The sequence below is a fragment of the Salmo salar genome, chromosome 12, assembly GCF_965601325.2.
Source record: "Salmo salar chromosome 12, fSalSal1, whole genome shotgun sequence".
NCBI classification, from domain to species: domain Eukaryota; kingdom Metazoa; phylum Chordata; class Actinopteri; order Salmoniformes; family Salmonidae; genus Salmo; species Salmo salar.
The window spans coordinates 9,965,001-9,988,799 of NC_138302.1; the positions used below are offsets into that span (position 1 = coordinate 9,965,001).

The 23,799-nt window shown below is 46.8% G+C and overlaps 1 protein-coding gene across 1 annotated transcript in view; it reads left to right on the forward strand.

Moving 5' to 3' along the window:
* thumpd1 (THUMP domain containing 1) overlaps positions 1-18,094 on the forward strand; it is a 39,723-nt gene extending 21,629 nt beyond the window's left edge. Inside the window, exon 6 of the mRNA XM_014130116.3 lies at positions 16,381-18,094. Within this exon, the coding sequence (XP_013985591.2) occupies positions 16,381-16,814 (434 nt within the window). The 3' untranslated portion in view covers positions 16,815-18,094. The remainder of the gene's footprint in view (positions 1-16,380) is intronic.
* Positions 18,095-23,799: the final 5,705 nt, after the last annotated feature.

Here is a 23,799-nt window from a genome sequence, read left to right on the forward strand (position 1 = left end):
TGTATATATAGTCTAGTGAGTGTGTGTGTGTGATATATAGTCTAGTGAGTGTGTGTGTGTGTATATATAGTCTAGTGAGTGTGTGTGTGTGTATATATAGTCTAGTGAGTGTGTGTGTATATATAGTCTAGTGAGTGTGTGTGTGTGTGTATATATAGTCTAGTGAGTGTGTGTGTGTATAGTCTAGTGAGTGTGTGATATATAGTCTAGTGAGTGTGTGTATATATAGTCTAGTGAGTGTGTGTATATATAGTCTAGTGAGTGTGTGTGTGTGTATATATAGTCTAGTGAGTGTGTGTGTGTGTATATATAGTCTAGTGAGTGTGTGTGTGTATATATAGTCTAGTGAGTGTGTGTGTGTGTGTATATAGTCTAGTGAGTGTGTGTGTGTATATAGTCTAGTGAGTGTGTGTGTGTATATATAGTCTAGTGAGTGTGTGTGTGTATATATAGTCTAGTGAGTGTGTGTGTGTGTATATAGTCTAGTGAGTGAGTGTGTGTGTGTGTGTGTATATATAGTCTAGTGAGTGTGTGTGTGTATATAGTCTAGTGAGTGTGTGTGTATATATAGTCTAGTGAGTGTGTGTGTATATATAGTCTAGTGAGTGTGTGTGTGTGTGTAGTCTAGTGGGTGTGTGTGTGTGTAGTCTAGTGAGTGTGTGTGTGTATAGTCTAGTGAGTGTGAGTGTGTATGTATAGTCTAGTGAGTGTGAGTGTGTATGTATAGTCTAGTGAGTGTGAGTGTGTATGTATAGTCTAGTGAGTGTGTGTGTGTATAGTCTAGTGAGTGTGAGTGTGTATGTATAGTCTAGTGAGTGTGAGTGTGTATGTATAGTCTAGTGAGTGTGTGTGTGTATATATAGTCTAGTGAGTGTGTGTGTGTGTATATAGTCTAGTGAGTGTGTGTGTGTGTATATAGTCTAGTGAGTGTGTGTGTGTATATATAGTCTAGTGAGTGTGTGTGTGTATATATAGTCTAGTGAGTGTGTGTGTGTGTATATAGTCTAGTGAGTGAGTGTGTGTGTGTGTGTGTATATATAGTCTAGTGAGTGTGTGTGTGTATATAGTCTAGTGAGTGTGTGTGTATATATAGTCTAGTGAGTGTGTGTGTATATATAGTCTAGTGAGTGTGTGTGTGTGTGTGTAGTCTAGTGGGTGTGTGTGTGTGTGTAGTCTAGTGAGTGTGTGTGTGTATAGTCTAGTGAGTGTGAGTGTGTATGTATAGTCTAGTGAGTGTGAGTGTGTATGTATAGTCTAGTGAGTGTGAGTGTGTATGTATAGTCTAGTGAGTGTGTGTGTGTATATATAGTCTAGTGAGTGTGTGTGTGTGTATATAGTCTAGTGAGTGAGTGTGTGTGTGTGTGTGTATATATAGTCTAGTGAGTGTGTGTGTGTATATAGTCTAGTGAGTGTGTGTGTATATATAGTCTAGTGAGTGTGTGTGTATATATAGTCTAGTGAGTGTGTGTGTGTGTGTAGTCTAGTGGGTGTGTGTGTGTGTAGTCTAGTGAGTGTGTGTGTGTATAGTCTAGTGAGTGTGAGTGTGTATGTATAGTCTAGTGAGTGTGAGTGTGTATGTATAGTCTAGTGAGTGTGAGTGTGTATGTATAGTCTAGTGAGTGTGAGTGTGTATGTATAGTCTAGTGAGTGAGTGTGTGTATAGTCTAGTGAGTGTGAGTGTGTGTGTATAGTCTAGTGAGTGTGAGTGTGTATGTATAGTCTAGTGAGTGTGAGTGTGTATGTATAGTCTAGTGAGTGTGAGTGTGTATGTATAGTCTAGTGAGTGTGTGTGTGTGTATATAGTCTAGTGAGTGTGTGTGTATATAGTCTAGTGAGTGTGTGTGTGTGTATATAGTCTAGTGAGTGTGTGTGTGTATATATAGTCTAGTGAGTGTGTGTGTGTATATATAGTCTAGTGAGTGTGTGTGTGTGTATATAGTCTAGTGAGTGAGTGTGTGTGTGTGTGTGTATATATAGTCTAGTGAGTGTGTGTGTGTATATAGTCTAGTGAGTGTGTGTGTATATATAGTCTAGTGAGTGTGTGTGTGTGTAGTCTAGTGGGTGTGTGTGTGTGTAGTCTAGTGAGTGTGTGTGTGTATAGTCTAGTGAGTGTGAGTGTGTATGTATAGTCTAGTGAGTGTGAGTGTGTATGTATAGTCTAGTGAGTGTGAGTGTGTATGTATAGTCTAGTGAGTGTGAGTGTGTATGTATAGTCTAGTGAGTGAGTGTGTATATATAGTCTAGTGAGTGTGTGTGTGTGTGTGATATTATAGTCTAGTGAGTGTGTGTGTGTGTGTGTGTGTGATATAGTCTAGTGAGTGTGTGTGTGTGTATATATAGTCTAGTGAGTGTGTGTGTGTGTGTATATATAGTCTAGTGAGTGTGTGTGTGTGTGTGTGTGTGTGTGTGTGTGTGTATATATAGTCTAGTGAGTGTGTGTGTGTGTGTGTGTAGTCTAGTGGGTGTGTGTGTGTGTAGTCTAGTGAGTGTGTGTGTGTATAGTCTAGTGAGTGTGAGTGTGTATGTATAGTCTAGTGAGTGTGAGTGTGTATGTATAGTCTAGTGAGTGTGAGTGTGTATGTATAGTCTAGTGAGTGTGAGTGTGTATGTATAGTCTAGTGAGTGAGTGTGTATATATAGTCTAGTGAGTGTGTGTGTGTGTGTATATATTATATTGATATATAGTCTAGTGAGTGTGTGTGTGTGTGTGTGTGTGTGTGTATATATATATAGTCTAGTGAGTGTGTGTGTTTGTGTGATATATATAGTCTAGTGAGTGTGTGTGTGTGTGTATATATAGTCTAGTGAGTGTGTGTGTGTGTGTGTGAGTGTGTGTGTGTGTGTGTGTGTGTATATATAGTCTAGTGAGTGTGTGTGTGTGTATATATAGTCTAGTGAGTGTGTGTGTGTGTATATATAGTCTAGTGAGTGTGTGTGTGTATATAGTCTAGTGAGTGTGTGTGTGTATATATAGTCTAGTGAGTGTGTGTGTGTATATATAGTCTAGTGAGTGTGTGTGTGTTGTATATATAGTCTAGTGAGTGTGTGTGTGTGTATATATAGTCTAGTGAGTGTGTGTGTGTGTATATATAGTCTAGTGAGTGTGTGTGTGTGTATATATAGTCTAGTGAGTGTGTGTGGTGTGATATATATAGTCTAGTGAGTGTGTGTGTGTGTATAGTCTAGTGAGTGTGTGTGTGTATAGTCTAGTGAGTGTGTGTGTATAGTCTAGTGAGTGTGTGTGTGTATATATAGTCTAGTGAGTGTGTGTGTGTATATATAGTCTAGTGAGTGTGTGTGTGTATATATAGTCTAGTGAGTGTGTGTGTGTATATAGTCTAGTGAGTGTGTGTGTATATATAGTCTAGTGAGTGTGTGTGATATATAGTCTAGTGAGTGTGTGTATATATAGTCTAGTGAGTGTGTGTGTGTATATATAGTCTAGTGAGTGTGTGTGTGTGTATATATAGTCTAGTGAGGTGTGTGTGTGTATATATAGTCTAGTGAGTGTGTGTGTGTGTATATATAGTCTAGTGAGTGTGTGTGTGTGTATATATAGTCTAGTGAGTGTGTGTGTGTGAATATATAGTCTAGTGAGTGTGTGTGTGTGTATATATAGTCTAGTGAGTGTGTGTGTGTGTATATATAGTCTAGTGAGTGTGTGTATATATAGTCTAGTGTGTGTGTGTGTGTGTGTATATATAGTCTAGTGAGTGTGTGTGTGTATAGTCTAGTGAGTGTGTGTGTATAGTCTAGTGAGTGTGTGTATATATAGTCTAGTGAGTGTGTGTGTGTGTATATATAGTCTAGTGAGTGTGTGTGTGTGTATATATAGTCTAGTGAGTGTGTGTGTGTATATATAGTCTAGTGAGTTGTGTGTGTGTGTATGTATATAGTCTAGTGAGTGTGTGTGTATATAGTCTAGTGAGTGTGTGTGTGTATATATAGTCTAGTGAGTGTGTGTGTGATATATAGTCTAGTGAGTGTGTGTGTGTGTATATAGTCTAGTGAGTGTGTGTGTGTGTGTGTATATATAGTCTAGTGAGTGTGTGTGTGTATATAGTCTAGTGAGTGTGTGTGTGTGTGTATATATAGTCTAGTGAGTGTGTGTGTGTGTGTGTGTGTGGTGTGTGTGTGTATATATAGTCTAGTGAGTGTGTGTGTGTGATATATAGTCTAGTGAGTGTGTGTGTGTGTGTATATATAGTCTAGTGAGTGTGTGTGTGTGTATATATAGTCTAGTGAGTGTGTGTGTATATAGTCTAGTGAGTGTGTGTGTGTGTGTGTATATATAGTCTAGTGTGTGTGTGTGTGTGTATATATAGTCTAGTGAGTGTGTGTGTGTATAGTCTAGTGAGTGTGTTATATAGTCTAGTGAGTGTGTGTATATATAGTCTAGTGAGTGTGTGTGTGTGTATATATAGTCTAGTGAGTGTGTGTGTGTGTATATATAGTCTAGTGAGTGTGTGTGTGTGTGTGTATATAGTCTAGTGAGTGTGTGTGTGTGATATAGTCTAGTGAGTGTGTGTGTGTATATATAGTCTAGTGAGTGTGTGTGTGTATATATAGTCTAGTGAGTGTGTGTGTGTGTATATAGTCTAGTGAGTGAGTGTGTGTGTGTGTGTGTATATATAGTCTAGTGAGTGTGTGTGTGTATATAGTCTAGTGAGTGTGTGTGTATATATAGTCTAGTGAGTGTGTGTGTATATATAGTCTAGTGAGTGAGTGTGTGTGTGTGTGTGTGTGTAGTCTAGTGAGTGTGTGTGTGTGTAGTCTAGTGAGTGTGAGTGTGTATGTATAGTCTAGTGAGTGTGAGTGTGTATGTATAGTCTAGTGAGTGTGTGTGTGTGTAGTCTAGTGAGTGTGTGTGTGTGTAGTCTAGTGAGTGTGTGTGTTGTATATATAGTCTAGTGAGTGTGAGTGTGTATGTATAGTCTAGTGAGTGTGAGTGTGTATGTATAGTCTAGTGAGTGTGAGTGTGTATGTATAGTCTAGTGAGTGAGTGTGTATGTATAGTCTAGTGAGTGAGTGTGTATGTATAGTCTAGTGAGTGTGAGTGTGTGTGTATAGTCTAGTGAGTGTGTGTGTGTATGTATAGTCTAGTGAGTGTGTGTGTATGTATATATAGTCTAGTGAGTGTGTGTGTATGTATATATAGTCTAGTGAGTGTGTGTGTATGTATATATAGTCTAGTGAGTGTGTGTGTGTGTATATATAGTCTAGTGAGTGTGTGTGTATATAGTCTAGTGAGTGTGTGTGTGATATATAGTCTAGTGAGTGTGTGTGTGTATATATAGTCTAGTGAGTGTGTGTGTGTATATATAGTCTAGTGAGTGTGTGTGTATATAGTCTAGTGAGTGTGTGTGTATATAGTCTAGTGAGTGTGTGTATATATAGTCTAGTGAGTGTGTGTGTGTATATATAGTCTAGTGAGTGTGTGTGTGTATATATAGTCTAGTGAGTGTGTGTGTGTATATATAGTCTAGTGAGTGTGTGTGTGTGTATATATAGTCTAGTGAGTGTGTGTGTGTGTATATATAGTCTAGTGAGTGTGTGTGTGTGTATATATAGTCTAGTGAGTGTGTGTGTGTATATATAGTCTAGTGAGTGTGTGTATATAGTCTAGTGAGTGTGTGTGTGTATAGTCTAGTGAGTGTGTGTGTATATATAGTCTAGTGAGTGTGTGTGTATATATAGTCTAGTGAGTGTGTGTGTATATATAGTCTAGTGAGTGTGTGTGTGTATATATAGTCTAGTGAGTGTGTGTGTGTATATATAGTCTAGTGAGTGTGTGTGTATATATAGTCTAGTGAGTGTGTGTGAGTATATATAGTCTAGTGAGTGTGTGTGTAGTATATAGTCTAGTGAGTGTGTGTGTGTATATAGTCTAGTGAGTTTGTGTGTGTATAGTCGAGTGAGTGTGTGTGTGTGTATATAGTCTAGTGAGTGTGTGTGTGTATATATAGTCTAGTGAGTGTGTGTGTGATATAGTCTAGTGAGTGTGTGTGTATATAGTCTAGTGAGTGTGTGTATATATAGTCTAGTGAGTGTGTGTGTGTGTATATATATAGTGTGTGTGTGTGTGTGTGTGTGTGTGTGTGTGTATATATAGTCTAGTGAGTGTGTGTGTGTATATATAGTCTAGTGAGTGTGTGTGTTTATATATAGTCTAGTGAGTGTGTGTGTGTTATATATAGTCTAGTGAGTGTGTGTGTGTGTATATAGTCTAGTGAGTGTGTGTGTGTGATATATAGTCTAGTGAGTGTGTGTGTGTGATATATAGTCTAGTGAGTGTGTGTGTGTATATATAGTCTAGTGAGTGTGTGTGTGTGTATATATAGTCTAGTGAGTGTGTGTGTGTATATATAGTCTAGTGAGTGTGTGTGAGTTATATAGTCTAGTGAGTGTGTGTGAGTATATAGTCTAGTGAGTGTGTGTGTGTATATAGTCTAGTGAGTGTGTGTGTGTATATAGTCTAGTGAGTTTGTGTGTGTATATATAGTCTAGTGAGTGTGTGTGTGTGTGTATATATAGTCTAGTGAGTGTGTGTGTGTATATAGTCTAGTGAGTGTGTGTGTGTGTGTGTATATAGTCTAGTGAGTGTGTGTGTATAGTCTAGTGAGTGTGAGTGTGTATATAGTCTAGTGAGTGTGTGTGTGTGTGTGTGTGTGTGTGTGTGTGTGTGTGTGTGTATATATAGTCTAGTGAGTGTGTGTGTGTATATAGTCTAGTGAGTGTGTGTGTGTGTGTGTATATAGTCTAGTGAGTGTGTGTGTATAGTCTAGTGAGTGTGAGTGTATATAGTCTAGTGAGTGTGCGATCAGTGCAAAATAGTTCGAACACCATTAATTGACTATTTAAGCAGTCTGGCTGTTTAGCAGTCTGGCTGTTTAGCAGTCTGTCTGTTTAGCAGTCTGGCTGTTTAGCAGTCTTATGGCTTGGGGATAGAAGCTGTCTGGGAGTCTGTTCCGAGAGCCAATGCTCCGGTACCATTTGCCAGACGGTAGCAGAGGGAACAGTGACAGTCTATGACTTGGGTGGCTGGAGTCTTTGGCCATTTTTTCGGGCCGCCTGATATAGAGGTCCTGGATGGCAGGGAGCTCGGCCCCAGTAACGTACTGGACTGTCCGCAACACTGTAGCGCTTTGCGGTCAATGACAGTGCATTTGCCATTCCAAGTGGTGATGCAGCCAGACAAGATGCTGTCGATGGTACAGCTGTAGCTCTCGACCCGCTCCACTACAGCCCTGTTGATGTGGACGGTTCTCCTGTAGTCCACTACAGCCCTGTTGATGTGGACGGTTCTCCTGTAGTCCACTACAGCCCTGTTGATGTGGACGGTTCTCCTGTAGTCCACTACAGCCCTGTTGATGTGGATGGTTCTCCTGTAGTCTACTACAGTCCTGTTGATGTTGATGTGGATGTGGATGTGGACGGTGCTCTCCCCTCGTTCTCCTGTAGTCCACTACAGCCCTGTTGATGTGGATGGTTCTCCTGTAGTCCACTACAGCCCTGTTGATGTGGATGGTTCTCCTGTAGTCCACTACAGCCCTGTTGATGTGGACGGTTCTCCTGTAGTCCACTACAGCCCTGTTGATGTGGACGGTTCTCCTGTAGTCCACTACAGCCCTGTTGATGTGGATGGTTCTCCTGTAGTCCACTACAGCCCTGTTGATGTGGATGGTTCTCCTGTAGTCCACTACAGCCCTGTTGATGTGGACGGTTCTCCTGTAGTCCACTACAGCCCTGTTGATGTGGACGGTTCTCCTGTAGTCCACTACAGCCCTGTTGATGTGGATGGTTCTCCTGTAGTCCACTACAGCCCTGTTGATGTGGACGGTTCTCCTGTAGTCCACTACAGCCCTGTTGATGTGGATGGTTCTCCTGTAGTCTACTACAGTCCTGTTGATGTGGATGTGGATGTGGACGGTGCTCTCCCCTCGTTCTCCTGTAGTCCACTACAGCCCTGTTGATGTGGATGGTTCTCCTGTAGTCCACTACAGCCCTGTTGATGTGGATGGTTCTCCTGTAGTCCACTACAGCCCTGTTGATGTGGATGGTTCTCCTGTAGTCCACTACAGGCCTGTTGATGTGGATGGTTCTCCTGTAGTCCACTACAGCCCTGTTGATGTGGATGGTTCTCCTGTAGTCCACTACAGCCCTGTTGATGTGGATGGTTCTCCTGTAGTCCACTACAGCCCTGTTGATGTGGATGGTTCTCCTGTAGTCCACTACAGCCCTGTTGATGTGGATGGTTCTCCTGTAGTCCACTACAGCCCTGTTGATGTGGATGGTTCTCCTGTAGTCCACTACAGCCCTGTTGATGTGGACGGTTCTCCTGTAGTCCACTACAGCCCTGTTGATGTGGACGGTTCTCCTGTAGTCCACTACAGCCCTGTTGATGTGGACGGTTCTCCTGTAGTCCACTACAGCCCTGTTGATGTGGACGGTTCTCCTGTAGTCCACTACAGCCCTGTTGATGTGGACGGTTCTCCTGTAGTCCACTACAGCCCTGTTGATGTGGACGGTTCTCCTGTAGTCCACTACAGCCCTGTTGATGTGGACGGTTCTCCTGTAGTCCACTACAGCCCTGTTGATGTGGACGGTTCTCCTGTAGTCCACTACAGCCCTGTTGATGTGGATGGTTCTCCTGTAGTCCACTACAGCCCTGTTGATGTGGATGGTTCTCCTGTAGTCCACTACAGTCCTGTTGATGTGGACGGGGCTCTCCCCTCGTTCTCCTGTAGTCCACTACAGTCCTGTTGATGTGGATGGTTCTCCTGTAGTCCACTACAGTCCTGTTGATGTGGACGGTGCTCTCCCCTCGTTCTCCTGTAGTCCACTACAGCCCTGTTGATGTGGATGGGGGCGGTGCTCTCCCCTCGTTCTCCTGTAGTCCACTACAGTCCTGTTGATGTGGACGGTGCTCTCCCCTCGTTCTCCTGTAGTCCACTACAGTCCTGTTGATGTGGACGGTGCTCTCCCCTCGTTCTCCTGTAGTCCACTACAGCCCTGTTGATGTGGATGTGGACGGTGCTCTCCCCTCGTTCTCCTGTAGTCCACTACAGCCCTGTTGATGTGGACGGTGCTCTCCCCTCGTTCTCCTGTAGTCCACTACAGTCCTGTTGATGTGGATGGTTCTCCTGTAGTCCACTACAGTCCTGTTGATGTGGACGGTGCTCTCCCCTCGTTCTCCTGTAGTCCACTACAGTCCTGTTGATGTGGATGGTTCTCCTGTAGTCCACTACAGCCCTGTTGATGTGGATGGTTCTCCTGTAGTCCACTACAGTCCTGTTGATGTGGACGGTGCTCTCCCCTCGTTCTCCTGTAGTCCACTACAGTCCTGTTGATGTGGATGGGGGCGGTGCTCTCCCCTCGTTCTCCTGTAGTCCACTACAGCCTTGTTGATGTGGATGGGGCCGGTGCTCTCCCCTCGTTCTCCTGTAGTCCACTACAGCCTTGTTGATGTGGATGGGGGCGGTGCTCTCCCCTCGTTCTCCTGTAGTCCACTACAGCCTTGTTGATGTGGATGGGGGCGGTGCTCTCCCCTCGTTCTCCTGTAGTCCACTACAGCCTTGTTGATGTGGATGGTGCTCTCCCCTCGTTCTCCTGTAGTCCACTACAGCCCTGTTGATGTGGATGGGGGCAGTGCTCTCCCCTCGTTCTCCTGTAGTCCACTACAGCCCTGTTGATGTGGACGGTGCTCTCCCCTCGTTCTCCTGTAGTCCACTACAGCCCTGTTGATGTGGATGGGGGCGGTGCTCTCCCCTCGTTCTCCTGTAGTCCACTACAGCCCTGTTGATGTGGACGGTGCTCTCCCCTCGTTCTCCTGTAGTCCACTACAGCCCTGTTGATGTGGACGGTTCTCCTGTAGTCCACTACAGCCCTGTTGATGTGGACGGTTCTCCTGTAGTCCACTACAGCCCTGTTGATGTGGACGGTTCTCCTGTAGTCCACTACAGCCCTGTTGATGTGGACGGTTCTCCTGTAGTCCACTACAGCCCTGTTGATGTGGATGTGGACGGGGCTCTCCCCTCGTTCTCCTGTAGTCCACTACAGCCCTGTTGATGTGGACGGTTCTCCTGTAGACCACTACAGTCCTGTTGATGTGGATGTGGACGGGGCTCTCCCCTCGTTCTCCTGTAGTCCACTACAGTCCTGTTGATGTGGACGGGGCTCTCCCCTCGTTCTCCTGTAGTCTACTACAGTCCTGTTGATGTGGATGGTTCTCCTGTAGTCCACTACAGCCCTGTTGATGTGGACGGGGCTCTCCCCTCGTTCTCCTGTAGTCCACTACAGTCCTGTTGATGTGGATGGTTCTCCTGTAGTCCACTACAGTCCTGTTGATGTGGACGGGGCTCTCCCCTCGTTCTCCTGTAGTCCACTACAGCCCTGTTGATGTGGATGGTTCTCCTGTAGTCCACTACAGCCCTGTTGATGTGGATGGTTCTCCTGTAGTCTACTACAGTCCTGTTGATGTGGATGGTTCTCCTGTAGTCCACTACAGCCCTGTTGATGTGGATGGTTCTCCTGTAGTCCACTACAGCCCTGTTGATGTGGACGGGGCTCTCCCCTCGTTCTCCTGTAGTCCACTACAGTCCTGTTGATGTGGATGGTTCTCCTGTAGTCCACTACAGTCCTGTTGATGTGGACGGTGCTCTCCCCTCGTTCTCCTGTAGTCCACTACAGCCCTGTTGATGTGGACGGTGCTCTCCCCTCGTTCTCCTGTAGTCCACTACAGCCCTGTTGATGTGGATGGTTCTCCTGTAGTCCACTACAGTCCTGTTGATGTGGATGTGGACGGTGCTCTCCCCTCGTTCTCCTGTAGTCCACTACAGCCCTGTTGATGTGGATGGGGGCGGTGCTCTCCCCTCGTTCTCCTGTAGTCCACTACAGCCCTGTTGATGTGGACGGTGCTCTCCCCTCGTTCTCCTGTAGTCCACTACAGTCTTGTTGATGTGGATGGTTCTCCTGTAGTCCACTACAGTCCTGTTGATGTGGACGGTGCTCTCCCCTCGTTCTCCTGTAGTCCACTACAGTCCTGTTGATGTGGACGGTGCTCTCCCCTCGTTCTCCTGTAGTCCACTACAGCCCTGTTGATGTGGATGGGGGGCGGTGCTCTCCCCTCGTTCTCCTGTAGTCCACTACAGTCCTGTTGATGTGGATGGGGGGCGGTGCTCTCCCCTCGTTCTCCTGTAGTCCACTACAGCCCTGTTGATGTGGACGGTGCTCTCCCCTCGTTCTCCTGTAGTCCACTACAGTCTTGTTGATGTGGATGGTTCTCCTGTAGTCCACTACAGCCCTGTTGATGTGGATGGGGGCGGTGCTCTCCCCTCGTTCTCCTGTAGTCCACTACAGCCCTGTTGATGTGGACGGTGCTCTCCCCTCGTTCTCCTGTAGTCCACTACAGTCTTGTTGATGTGGATGGTTCTCCTGTAGTCCACTACAGTCCTGTTGATGTGGACGGTGCTCTCCCCTCGTTCTCCTGTAGTCCACTACAGTCCTGTTGATGTGGACGGTGCTCTCCCCTCGTTCTCCTGTAGTCCACTACAGCCCTGTTGATGTGGATGGTTCTCCTGTAGTCCACTACAGCCCTGTTGATGTGGACGGTGCTCTCCCCTCGTTCTCATGTAGTCCACTACAGCCCTGTTGATGTGGATGGTTCTCCTGTAGTCCACTACAGTCCTGTTGATGTGGATGGGGGCGGTGCTCTCCCCTCGTTCTCCTGTAGTCCACTACAGTCCTGTTGATGTGGATGGGGGCGGTGCTCTTCCCTCGTTCTCCTGTAGTCCACTACAGCCCTGTTGATGTGGATGGGGCCGGTGCTCTCCCCTCGTTCTCCTGTAGTCCACTACAGCCTTGTTGATGTGGATGGGGGCGGTGCTCTCCCCTCGTTCTCCTGTAGTCCACTACAGCCTTGTTGATGTGGATGGGGGCGGTGCTCTCCCCTCGTTCTCCTGTAGTCCACTACAGCCTTGTTGATGTGGATGGTGCTCTCCCCTCGTTCTCCTGTAGACCACTACAGCCCTGTTGATGTGGATGGGGGCGGTGCTCTCCCCTCGTTCTCCTGTAGACCACTACAGCCCTGTTGATGTGGATGGGGGGCGGTGCTCTCCCCTCGTTCTCCTGTAGTCCACTACAGCCCTGTTGATGTGGATGGTGCTCTCCCCTCGTTCTCCTGTAGTCCACTACAGCCCTGTTGATGTGGATGGTGCTCTCCCCTCGTTCTCCTGTAGACCACTACAGCCCTGTTGATGTGGATGGGGGCGGTGCTCTCCCCTCGTTCTCCTGTAGTCCACTACAGCCCTGTTGATGTGGACGGTGCTCTCCCCTCGTTCTCCTGTAGTCCACTACAGCCCTGTTGATGTGGATGGGGGCGGTGCTCTCCCCTCGTTCTCCTGTAGTCCACTACAGCCCTGTTGATGTGGACGGTGCTCTCCCCTCGTTCTCCTGTAGTCCACTACAGCCCTGTTGATGTGGATGGTTCTCCTGTAGTCCACTACAGCCCTGTTGATGTGGACGGGGCTCTCCCCTCGTTCTCCTGTAGTCCACTACAGTCCTGTTGATGTGGATGGTTCTCCTGTAGTCCACTACAGCCCTGTTGATGTGGACGGGGCTCTCCCCTCGTTCTCCTGTAGTCCACTACAGTCCTGTTGATGTGGACGGTGCTCTCCCCTCGTTCTCCTGTAGTCCACTACAGCCCTGTTGATGTGGATGGGGGCGGTGCTCTCCCCTCGTTCTCCTGTAGTCCACTACAGCCCTGTTGATGTGGACGGTGCTCTCCCCTCGTTCTCCTGTAGTCCACTACAGTCTTATTGATGTGGATGGTTCTCCTGTAGTCCACTACAGTCCTGTTGATGTGGACGGTGCTCTCCCCTCGTTCTCCTGTAGTCCACTACAGTCTTGTTGATGTGGATGGTTCTCCTGTAGTCCACTACAGTCCTGTTGATGTGGACGGTGCTCTCCCCTCGTTCTCCTGTAGTCCACTACAGTCCTGTTGATGTGGACGGTGCTCTCCCCTCGTTCTCCTGTAGTCCACTACAGTCTTGTTGATGTGGATGGTTCTCCTGTAGTCCACTACAGTCCTGTTGATGGGGACGGTGCTCTCCCCTCGTTCTCCTGTAGTCCACTACAGTCTTGTTGATGTGGATGGTTCTCCTGTAGTCCACTACAGTCCTGTTGATGGGGACGGTGCTCTCCCCTCGTTCTCCTGTAGTCCACTACAGTCTTGTTGATGTGGATGGTTCTCCTGTAGTCCACTACAGTCCTGTTGATGGGGACGGTGCTCTCCCCTCGTTCTCCTGTAGTCCACTACAGTCCTGTTGATGTGGATGGGGGCGGTGCTCTTCCCTCGTTCTCCTGTAGTCCACTACAGCCCTGTTGATGTGGACGGTGCTCTCCCCTCGTTCTCCTGTAGTCCACTACAGTCTTGTTGATGTGGATGGTTCTCCTGTAGTCCACTACAGTCCTGTTGATGTGGACGGTGCTCTCCCCTCGTTCTCCTGTAGTCCACTACAGTCCTGTTGATGTGGATGGTTCTCCTGTAGTCCACTACAGCCCTGTTGATGTGGATGGTTCTCCTGTAGTCTACTACAGTCCTGTTGATGTGGATGGTGCTCTCCCCTCGTTCTCCTGTAGTCCACTACAGTCCTGTTGATGTGGATGGTTCTCCTGTAGTCCACTACAGTCCTGTTGATGTGGATGGTTCTCCTGTAGTCTACTACAGTCCTGTTGATGTGGATGGTGCTCTCCCCTCGTTCTCCTGTAGTCCACTACAGCCCTGTTGATGTGGATGGGGGCGATGCTCTACCCTCGTTCTCCTGTAGTCCACTACAGCCCTGTTGATGTGGATGGGGGGCGGTGCTCTCCCCTCGTTCTCCTGTAGTCCACTACAGTCCTGTTGATGTGGATGGGGGCGGTGCTCTCCCCTCGTTCTCCTGTAGTCCACTACAGCCTTGTTGATGTGGATGGGGCCGGTGCTCTCCCCTCGTTCTCCTGTAGTCCACTACAGCCTTGTTGATGTGGATGGGGGCGGTGCTCTCCCCTCGTTCTCCTGTAGTCCACTACAGCCTTGTTGATGTGGATGGGGGCGGTGCTCTCCCCTCGTTCTCCTGTAGTCCACTACAGCCTTGTTGATGTGGATGGTGCTCTCCCCTCGTTCTCCTGTAGTCCACTACAGCCCTGTTGATGTGGATGGGGGCGGTGCTCTCCCCTCGTTCTCCTGTAGTCCACTACAGCCCTGTTGATGTGGACGGTGCTCTCCCCTCGTTCTCCTGTAGTCCACTACAGCCCTGTTGATGTGGATGGGGGCGGTGCTCTCCCCTCGTTCTCCTGTAGTCCACTACAGCCCTGTTGATGTGGACGGTGCTCTCCCCTCGTTCTCCTGTAGTCCACTACAGCCCTGTTGATGTGGATGGTTCTCCTGTAGTCCACTACAGCCCTGTTGATGTGGACGGGGCTCTCCCCTCGTTCTCCTGTAGTCCACTACAGTCCTGTTGATGTGGATGGTTCTCCTGTAGTCCACTACAGCCCTGTTGATGTGGACGGGGCTCTCCCCTCGTTCTCCTGTAGTCCACTACAGTCCTGTTGATGTGGATGGTTCTCCTGTAGTCCACTACAGCCCTGTTGATGTGGACGGTGCTCTCCCCTCGTTCTCCTGTAGTCCACTACAGTCCTGTTGATGTGGATGGGGGCGGTGCTCTCCCCTCGTTCTCCTGTAGTCCACTACAGTCCTGTTGATGTGGATGGTTCTCCTGTAGTCCACTACAGCCCTGTTGATGTGGACGGTGCTCTCCCCTCGTTCTCCTGTAGTCCACTACAGCCCTGTTGATTTGGAGGTGCTCTCCCCTCGTTCTCCTGTAGTCCACCATCGGCTCCTTGGTCTTACCGTCATTGACTGAGAGGTTGTTGTTGTCATAGCAACACATTGCCAAGTCTCTGACCTCCCTGTAGGCTGACTCATCGGTGTCGGTGATCAGGCATACCAAGCGTCATGTCGTTGGGTAAATTTGATGACGTCGTTGGAGTCGTGCGCGGCCACACGGTCGTGGGTGAATAGGGAGTACAGGAGGGGACTAAGCATACACCCCTGAGAGGCCCACGTGTTGAGGGTCAGCGTGGCGGAGGTGTTGTTGCCTACCCTCACGACCTGGGGGCGGCCCGTCAGGAAGTTCAGGAACCAGTTGCAGAGGGAGCGTTTCAGTCCCAGGGTCCCCAGTTCTATGATGAGCTTGGAGGGATCTTTGGTGTTATTTCTCCTCTTGTTCCGGTGGGAGAGGGCAGTGTGCATTTCAGATTGCGTCATCTGTGTATCTGTTGGGGCGATATGCGATTTGGAGTAGGTGCAAGGTTTCTAGGACGATGGTGTTGATGTGAGTCATAACCAGCCTTTCAAAGCACTTCATAATAACAGATGTGAGTGCTACAGGACGATAGTCATTTACGCAGGTTACCTTGGGGCTCTTGGGAACAGTTACAATGGTGGTCAGTTTGAAACGTGTTGTGATTACAGACTGGGACAAGGAGAGATTGAAAATGCCCTTGAAGACCCTTGCCAGCAGGTCTGTGCATGCTTTGAAAAACTTGGTATTCCGTCTGGCCCGGCAGCCTTGCTAGTTTTAACCTGTTTAAAAGTTTTACTTACGTTGGCCATGGAGAGTGAGATCAGAGTCGTCCGGAACAACAGGGGCTTTCACGCAAGACTCAGTGTTGTATTCATTGAAGCGAGCATAAAAGGCATTTAGCTCATATGGGAGTTCTACATCGCTGGGCAACTCATGGCTGGGTTTCCCTTTGTAAAACGTTATCGTCTGCAAGCCCTGCCACATACGATGAGCATCGGAGCCGGTGTACTAGGATTCCTCCTATATTGTCCTTCTGCATGTTTGATGTCGTAGCTTTCTTGTATGTGTCCATGTCCCGTTCCTTGTAAGTGGTAACTCTAGCCTTTAGCCCAGCGTGGATAGCCCCTTTAGCCCTGCCTGTAATCCATGGTTTTTAGTTTGGATACATTCTTATAGGCACTGTATGCACTTATTGAGGAAGCTCATGACTGTTGTGGTTGAATCCCGGAACATATCCCAGTCTGTACTAGCAAAACAGTCTTGTAGCCTCGTGTCTGCTTGGTCCGACCACTTCCATCCTAGATGTTTCTGTATATCTCATCGGACCATTTCCCCCAGACACAGATTAAGCCTAGGCCTGGACTGAGACGCATGCTGGATAGAGATTATATGCAGGGAACTGTCTCTATATGTTCCTAGTGTATTCATATCTCACACACCTGTCCTCTGTCCATGGGACAACCCCTGTGTGTGTACTGTGCTCGCTCATATAACCTCTGTACCTGGCCACTCTCCTTATGTTTATGTCCCCCTGCAGGCCTGGTGGGGAAGATGAATCCTAAAAACAAGGTTGACCTGACCACCCCTGAGCTCACCATCATCGTCGAGGTCATCAAGAGTGTGTGCTGCGTCAGCGTCGTCAGGGACTACACTCTCTACAGGAAGTACAACCTGCAGGAGGTCGCCAAGGAGGAGGGGCCTAAAGACAGGAAACAGGAAGAGGTCACCACAAACCAGGAAGAGATAAAGTCGAACCCGGAAGAGAAGGATGGGAAACGGGAAGAGATCAAGTCCAACCAGGAAGAGAATGATGGAAAGCAGGGAGATGTCAAGTCGAACCAGGAAGAGAAGGATGGGAAACGGGAAGAGATCAAGTCCAACCAGGAAGAGAAAGATGGAAAGCAGGAAGAGGGAAAGGATGCCCCAAAAACAGACAAGGAAGGAAATGGGGATGAAGAGGAGAAGAAGTAGATCCCTGTACCAGGAGGGAAAGAAGAAGAGGGAGGGGAATGAGGGAGGAAGTGAAATGGGACTGATAAACGACTCAAAGGCATCTCACAGTGCAGGTGATACAGTCAATGTGTTTTAGATAGCTTTACTGTAGAACAGGTCCCGTTCCTATTGTCCATTCCAAATGGGACACTAATCCCTACATAGTGCACTACTTTTGACCTGAGGCCTATGGGTCCCGGTCAAAAGTAGTGCACTATAAAGGGAATAGGTTGTCATAGGACCTCGTCAAAATGAGTACACTATAAAGGGAATAGGGTGCCATTTGGGACATAGCCCGTATGTTATTTTTTCCTTGTACCTCCAGCTGTATGGTGCATAGTTAACTAGTACCAGGGTTGGGGTCAATTCCATTTTCAATTCCAGACAATTCAGAAAGTACACTGAAATTCCATTTCTCTTCGATGTGTTTTCAATTAGGAACCTTTTGGAATTTGGGTTACTTTCTGAATTGACCCCAACCCTGACTACGACAAAATCCTTTGGTCCTCCATTTTGTATTGTCTCCAACATGTCCTCCTCATCACTGACAGTCCATTGGTCTCCTCTCCATCACCGAGCACTCACTGAAAGCTGATGGGTACATTTTAATTTCATTATATTTTAAAAAAATATTCATTTTTATTTTTTATCATAAAAAGGTGTCATACATTTTTTTCAAATATATATTTGTTGGTTTTCCAGAAATCCTGGTTGTAGGGTTCCAAGTTTCCTGCGTATTCCCTCTTTATTCAGGAAATCCTACATCTGGGATTTCTGTAAAACCAGGGAATTCATTGAAAGTTCACAGAATTTTTCAACCTTAGTCAGCCAACAGTCTTTCCTCTGTAAATGAATGTTAGAAGAATCTCTAGTCTTCTAAGTTGACCCAGTTCTTACAGGGCTGGTTTCCTGGACCCAGATGAAGCATAGTCATGGACTAAAACACTTTTTTTCATTGAGGATCTCCATTGACAGTGCTTCTTAGTCCAGGGGCCGTTATCTATCATGTGTCTCAGAGTAGGAGTGCTGATCTAGGATCAGGTCCCCCGTCCATATAATTGTATTTGTTATAATCTTAAAGACTGATCCTAGATCAGCTCTGAGACCATTGGTACGGCCCCAGGAATGTAGCCCTGATCTGAGTGCAGGACTCTCATATACTGTCCGATAATGGAGGTATACTGTAATATACCTTTTTGTTTTGTAGAACAGAGTAACTTCCCCAAAAAACTGCTCCTTGAAATAAAGTGTGATTTTTTTTTTGTGTGTGTGTGTTTTTATATTCTCATTCTCCATCCACTTTGTTTTCAAAGTAACTCACTAGCTCGGTTTCCATCTAACTGATGAGAGATTTTCAATACCAATATTGTAAAATCAGCATAAAAATAATATGCAAATTTTCCCACGAGAGTGATGTTTCCATCAAACTGACTGTGATGACGTAGGGCACATAAAATATTTGTTTTTAGTGTTAAATTCCCACGTAGCGAATAAATCTGTTTCCATTGCATTTTCAACTCTTGATAGTTGTCTCACAAGATATGTTGCGTTGTCTAGCGAGTGATGAGATTTATGTACTAAAGAGAGAAATCATTTTTATTTGTCAAAAGGCAGGCGAGCATCGACGATCATGTCACCAGAATAAGACCCTCAATATTTATTGTAAAGGAGCATCACTTTTCACCACCCTGTGAAGTTCATATCTTATTTCATCTGTAGCCTAATAAACTGTTTTACCGACGAGTCGGAGGGGAGGATCACTCACCATGTCATCGCGTGACTCCAGGGTTACTTCCATATGATGGGTATTATATCTGTACGCAAAAGCCTTTTCACTGACACAAGAAGATCCCACCTTGTCCGGCGTATTTTGTTTTGTCGACATTTTGGAAAGTTTACCGAAAACACATTTTTGTTTCCGTCAGGCCTGTCATGAGATGTTTACTTAACTCAGATAAAAAATAATAATTAAACGTTGGGTGGAAACCTGCTTCTACATCTGCATTGCTTGCTGTTTGGGGTTTTAGGCTGGGTTTCTGTACAGCACTTTGAGATATCAGCTGATATAAGAAGGGCTAAATAAATTGATTTGATTTGACTTATTCCAATTTCATTTTGATGTTTGCCATTACTGCTCTGTAACACAAGGTGGCGCTGTATTGCACTGTAAACCCAGCCAGTAGCACAGGTGACCAAATCCTCTTCATATAGAGAGCTACTGACAGAGCAGGCTTTTGCTCCAGACCTATTTTTATTTTTTTACCCCATTTGTTTTAGTAGTTACGGTCTTGTCCCATCGCTGCAACTCCCGTACGGCGAAGGTCGAGAGCCGTGCGTCCTCTGAAACAACCCAGTCAATCCGCACTGCTTCTTGACAAAATGGCAGTTTAACCCGGAAGCCAGCCGCACCAATGTGTCGGAGGATACACCATAACCTGGGAACCGCGTCAGCGTGCACTCGAGAGGCCCTGCTCCAGACCTATTTTACACAACACACCTGGTTCAGCTTATCAAGGTTCTGAGTATCAGGTGTCACAGTAGGGCTGCAACAAAACCTTGCTACTGGTGTGTATCTCTGGCCACTCCGACTCCTGGGTCCAATTCATTAGGGGCACACCGTAGCTAAACATTTTGCAACGGGGAAAAGGAGTATTATTGGGCTAGTGCAGGTAGTCTCTCCCTGTTTTTATACCTGTTATTGACCAAAGTAACTATTCACTGCAAAGCAGCTGAAGATGGCCAGGTTCAGTACATCAGCCATCGGTCTCTTCATAACTCTCCTTAATGAGCAGGTTAGGATCATTGTCTGAACACTCACCATCTCAGGAGTGTTAGAATGCTTCCCTAATGGCACCCTATTCCCTATATACTGCCCTACTTTTGACCAGAGCCCTATTCCCTATATACTGCCCTACTTTGGACCAGGGTGCATAGGATAGGGAATAGGGTGCCACTTGAGTGTAATTTGAGCAACAACTCATTGACTTCCATTATGGATCTGTAGGCAGAGTGAAATGACTGTAAGACAGACAGACAGAGACAGGGGAGATGGCTTGTACTAATTGGCTCATAGACTTCCAGTGATATTGACAGACAAACGGATAGGTGAGACAGGTTGTCAATGTGGAGACAGAGGCTTCCATTAGAATAGAACAGAATATTTTCATATTGAATTCTGTCTTCCATTTAGGAGGAGCTGCACTTAGGAACAGCTGACTCATTTCTAGAGCTAATTTAGAACACCTCTCTCTCTCCCCCCTCTCTTTCTCTGCCTCCTCTGCCTCCCGCCCCGTCTCTCTCCCCCCCCCCTCTCTCTCTCTCCCACCCCGTCTCTCTCTCTCTTTCTCTCTCTGCCTCCCGCCCCGTCTCTCTCCCTCCCCCCTCTCTCTCTCTCCCACCCCGTCTCTCTCCCTCCCCCTCTCTCTCTCTCCCCCCTCTCTTTCTCTGCCTCCCTCTCTCTCTTTCTCTCTCTGCCTCCCGCCCCGTCTCTCTCCCTCCCCCCTCTCTCTCTCTCTCTCTCCCACCCCGTCTCCCTCCCTCTCTCCCCCCCCCCCCCCCCTCTCTCATTTGTATGCCATATTGACCTCTCTCACACACACATCTCCCCAAAGTGGCAGTTTTCACTCTCCCTTATTAAAGCTAATTACCTGGGCAGGGAGTGTTTCTAGCGACCCCGTCGATCGTTAGTCCCGACAGCCGGTGCGTTCCGTTCCTCCTCGTTGGAAAATTAGCTGCTACCGGCTCGTCTCAAGCTCCCCGGTTTGACATTTTACTGGACAAGGTGAGAATCTCAACAGTGCCCGAGTAGAGGATGATTGGAGCGTTTTAAAGCCTAGAAATACAACGGCCATTAAAATTATACCCCATTAGATATCTAATGTCATAATGACCAATTTACAGAATATGAGTCATCGGAATACGGTCTGCCTGTTAGTCTATCCTGACCTACACCTGATGGGAAGGAATTAACCAGTTAATACTGTTAGAATAATATGGTAATTAGGTAACATAAAATGATTCCTCCATCAGGCTACAGGGGATAAACATTGTCGCCATTTGAAGCGGTTAAAGCCTACAATATTATCCATGAATTCAGTTTGTACTTGGTCGTCTCTTAAGAAAACTCACAGGAGTCTCACACACCCTCTTCCTGTCTCTGTTGTTTTAATTGGCCCTCTGGTCCTCTCTAATTGCTCTGTGTTTCTCTGTGGGACCTGAGCCCCCTGCCACTCAGACCTGAGACTCACACATCCGTCACTCAGGATTGTCCGAAACCCCTCTCGTTTGAGTGGAAAGGTCAGAGGCCCCGGAAACAATGGAACATACAGTACACATACACACACACACATACTTCTACACACACACACACACTCCTACACACACACACACTCATGTGCACGTTGTCCCTGAGGACATGGGGATTATCATCGACTAGCGTAGCCCTATGCCTGTGTTCCAAATGGGACCTTATTCCCTATATAGAGCCCTCTGGGCCCTGCTCAATAGTAGTGCCCTACCTAGGGTATAGTGTTGCCATTTGGGAGCAAGGCATATCTGACCTTCACCGTCAGACGCTAACTTATCTGTCTCCTGGGCCTCCTTCCAGACATCTGGCCCTGACACACACACACACACACACGTACTCTGCATGTAGGCATCACACTGTGCTGAAGAGTTAGCTCGCTAATTATTGAGTTCTGCCATTCAATTCAGCATTTAAAGGATGTCAGACTGCTGCTACAGAGGTCAGAGTTCAACAGGATGTTAGACTGCTGCTACAGAGGTCAGAGTTCAACAGGATGTTAGACTGCTGCTACAGAGGTCAGAGTTGAACAGGACGTCAGTCAGACTGCTGCTACAAAGGTCAGAGTTCAACAGGACGTCAGTTAGACTGCTGCTACAAAGGTCAGAGTTCAACAGGACGTTAGACTGCTGCTACAGAGGTCAGAGTTAAACAGGACGTCAGTTAGACTGCTGCTACAGAGGTCAGAGTTCAACAGGACGTTAGACTGCTGATACAGAGGTCAGAGTTGAACAGGATGTTAGACTGCTGCTACAGAGGTCAGAGTTGAACAGGACGTCAGTTAGACTGCTGCTACAGAGGTCAGAGTTGAACAGGAAGAAGTGATATTTCAGGGTGTGATTCTCTAGACTGTTGTGTGCTAAGTGGTTTTGTGATTCTCATGCCACACACACTTTCCCCTTCCCACAGTCACGACATATACACACACACACACACACACTTCCTGAACTCCTCTCTGTGTCACTCACCACAGGTAATATAAAGTCCCACTTGTTATTCACACCTTGTTGGGAGATGTAGTTACATCCATTTACTGCTAAGATTACCCCATAATGACTCTCCCCCTTCCCTCTGTATGGGTGCGAGCGTGTATGTGTGTGTACGGTGTGTAGTGTGAATGAGTCTTATAATGAGAAACTCTTATCATCACTCAGCAGCCTGTCAGCTGAATGCTATTAGCTGTAACCACGGCAACACAGCAAAACACAGCAGGTAGAGCTGTCTCAAGTGGCCCGTGTTGACTCTGAGCACCCATTGGTCCCCTCGGACCCCAAAGCTTCCTGTGGGAATGGAAGTCATCAGACTGATGGAACCCAATCCCCCCTACATAGTGCACTACTTCAGACCAGGGCCCATAGGGAATAGGGTGCACTACTTCAGACCAGGGCCCATAGGGAATAGGGTGCACTACTTCAGACCAGGGCCCATAGGGAATAGGGTGCTATTTGGGCCCTAGATATGGAGTAGTTTGAGATGTGATTGGAGGAGATTATGAACCAGGAAGGGAATGGAAATGGGAAGATGTGTTTTTATAATGATGTGTTAATTAGTGATGAGAAATTAGATTTAACACCTGACTCAGGGTAATCAGTCAATGTTACTCAGTATTTATTACTGTTAGGGGAGAGAGAGAGAGAGTAGTATGAATTAAAGAGACAAAGTGAGAGAAGAGGAGGAAAGGGGGAGACTGACAGATTGAGAAAGAGGGAGAGAGGGACTCTGGTCTGGACTAAATGACCTTGACAGCAGTGTTCTAGTTCTTTGTTGTTCTGCTGTCGGCGGTTCTACATGGCTGATTACCATACCGCTACAGAGGTCACATGACTAACTGGACTCTGGAGGACAGGTGGGCTCTAAAGCAGCAGACATATTAAAATGGTAATGTCTGAGGAGGGGATGAGGGGAGAGGATGAGGGGAGAGGAGGGGAGAGGAGAGGGCGAGAGGACGAGAGGGGAGGGGAGAGGGCGAGAGGACGGAGGGGAGAGGAGGGGAGAGGAGGTGAGAGGAGAGGAGGGGAGAGGATGGGAGGGGAGATTGAGGAGGGCTAGTCTGTTGTGGTGTGAACTGTGGAGAGAGAATGAAAGAGACAGGAAGAAGTAGAAGAGGGGAGGAAGAAGCTGCTTCAGAGTATTGAGATATGTCCCATGTCTGCTTCAGAGTATTGAGATATGCCCCATCATGTCTGCTTCAGAGTATTGAGATATGTCCCATCATGTCTGCTTCAGAGTATTGAGATATGTCCCATCATGTCTGCTTCAGAGTATTGAGATATGTCCCATGTCTGCTTCAGAGTATTGAGATATGCCCCATCATGTCTGCTTCAGAGTATTGAAATATGCCCCATGTCTGATTCAGAGTATTGAGATATGTCCCATCATGTCTGCTTCAGAGTATTGAGATATGTCCCATGTCTGCTTCAGAGTATTGAGATATGCCCCATCATGTCTGCTTCAGAGTATTGAAATATGCCCCATGTCTGATTCAGAGTATTGAGATATGTCCCATCATGTCTGCTTCAGAGTATTGAGATATGTCCCATCATGTCTGATTCAGAGTATTGAGATATGTCCCATCATGTCTGCTTCAGAGTATTGAGATATGTCCCATCATGTCTGATTCAGAGTATTGAGATATGTCCCATGTCTGCTTCAGAGTATTGA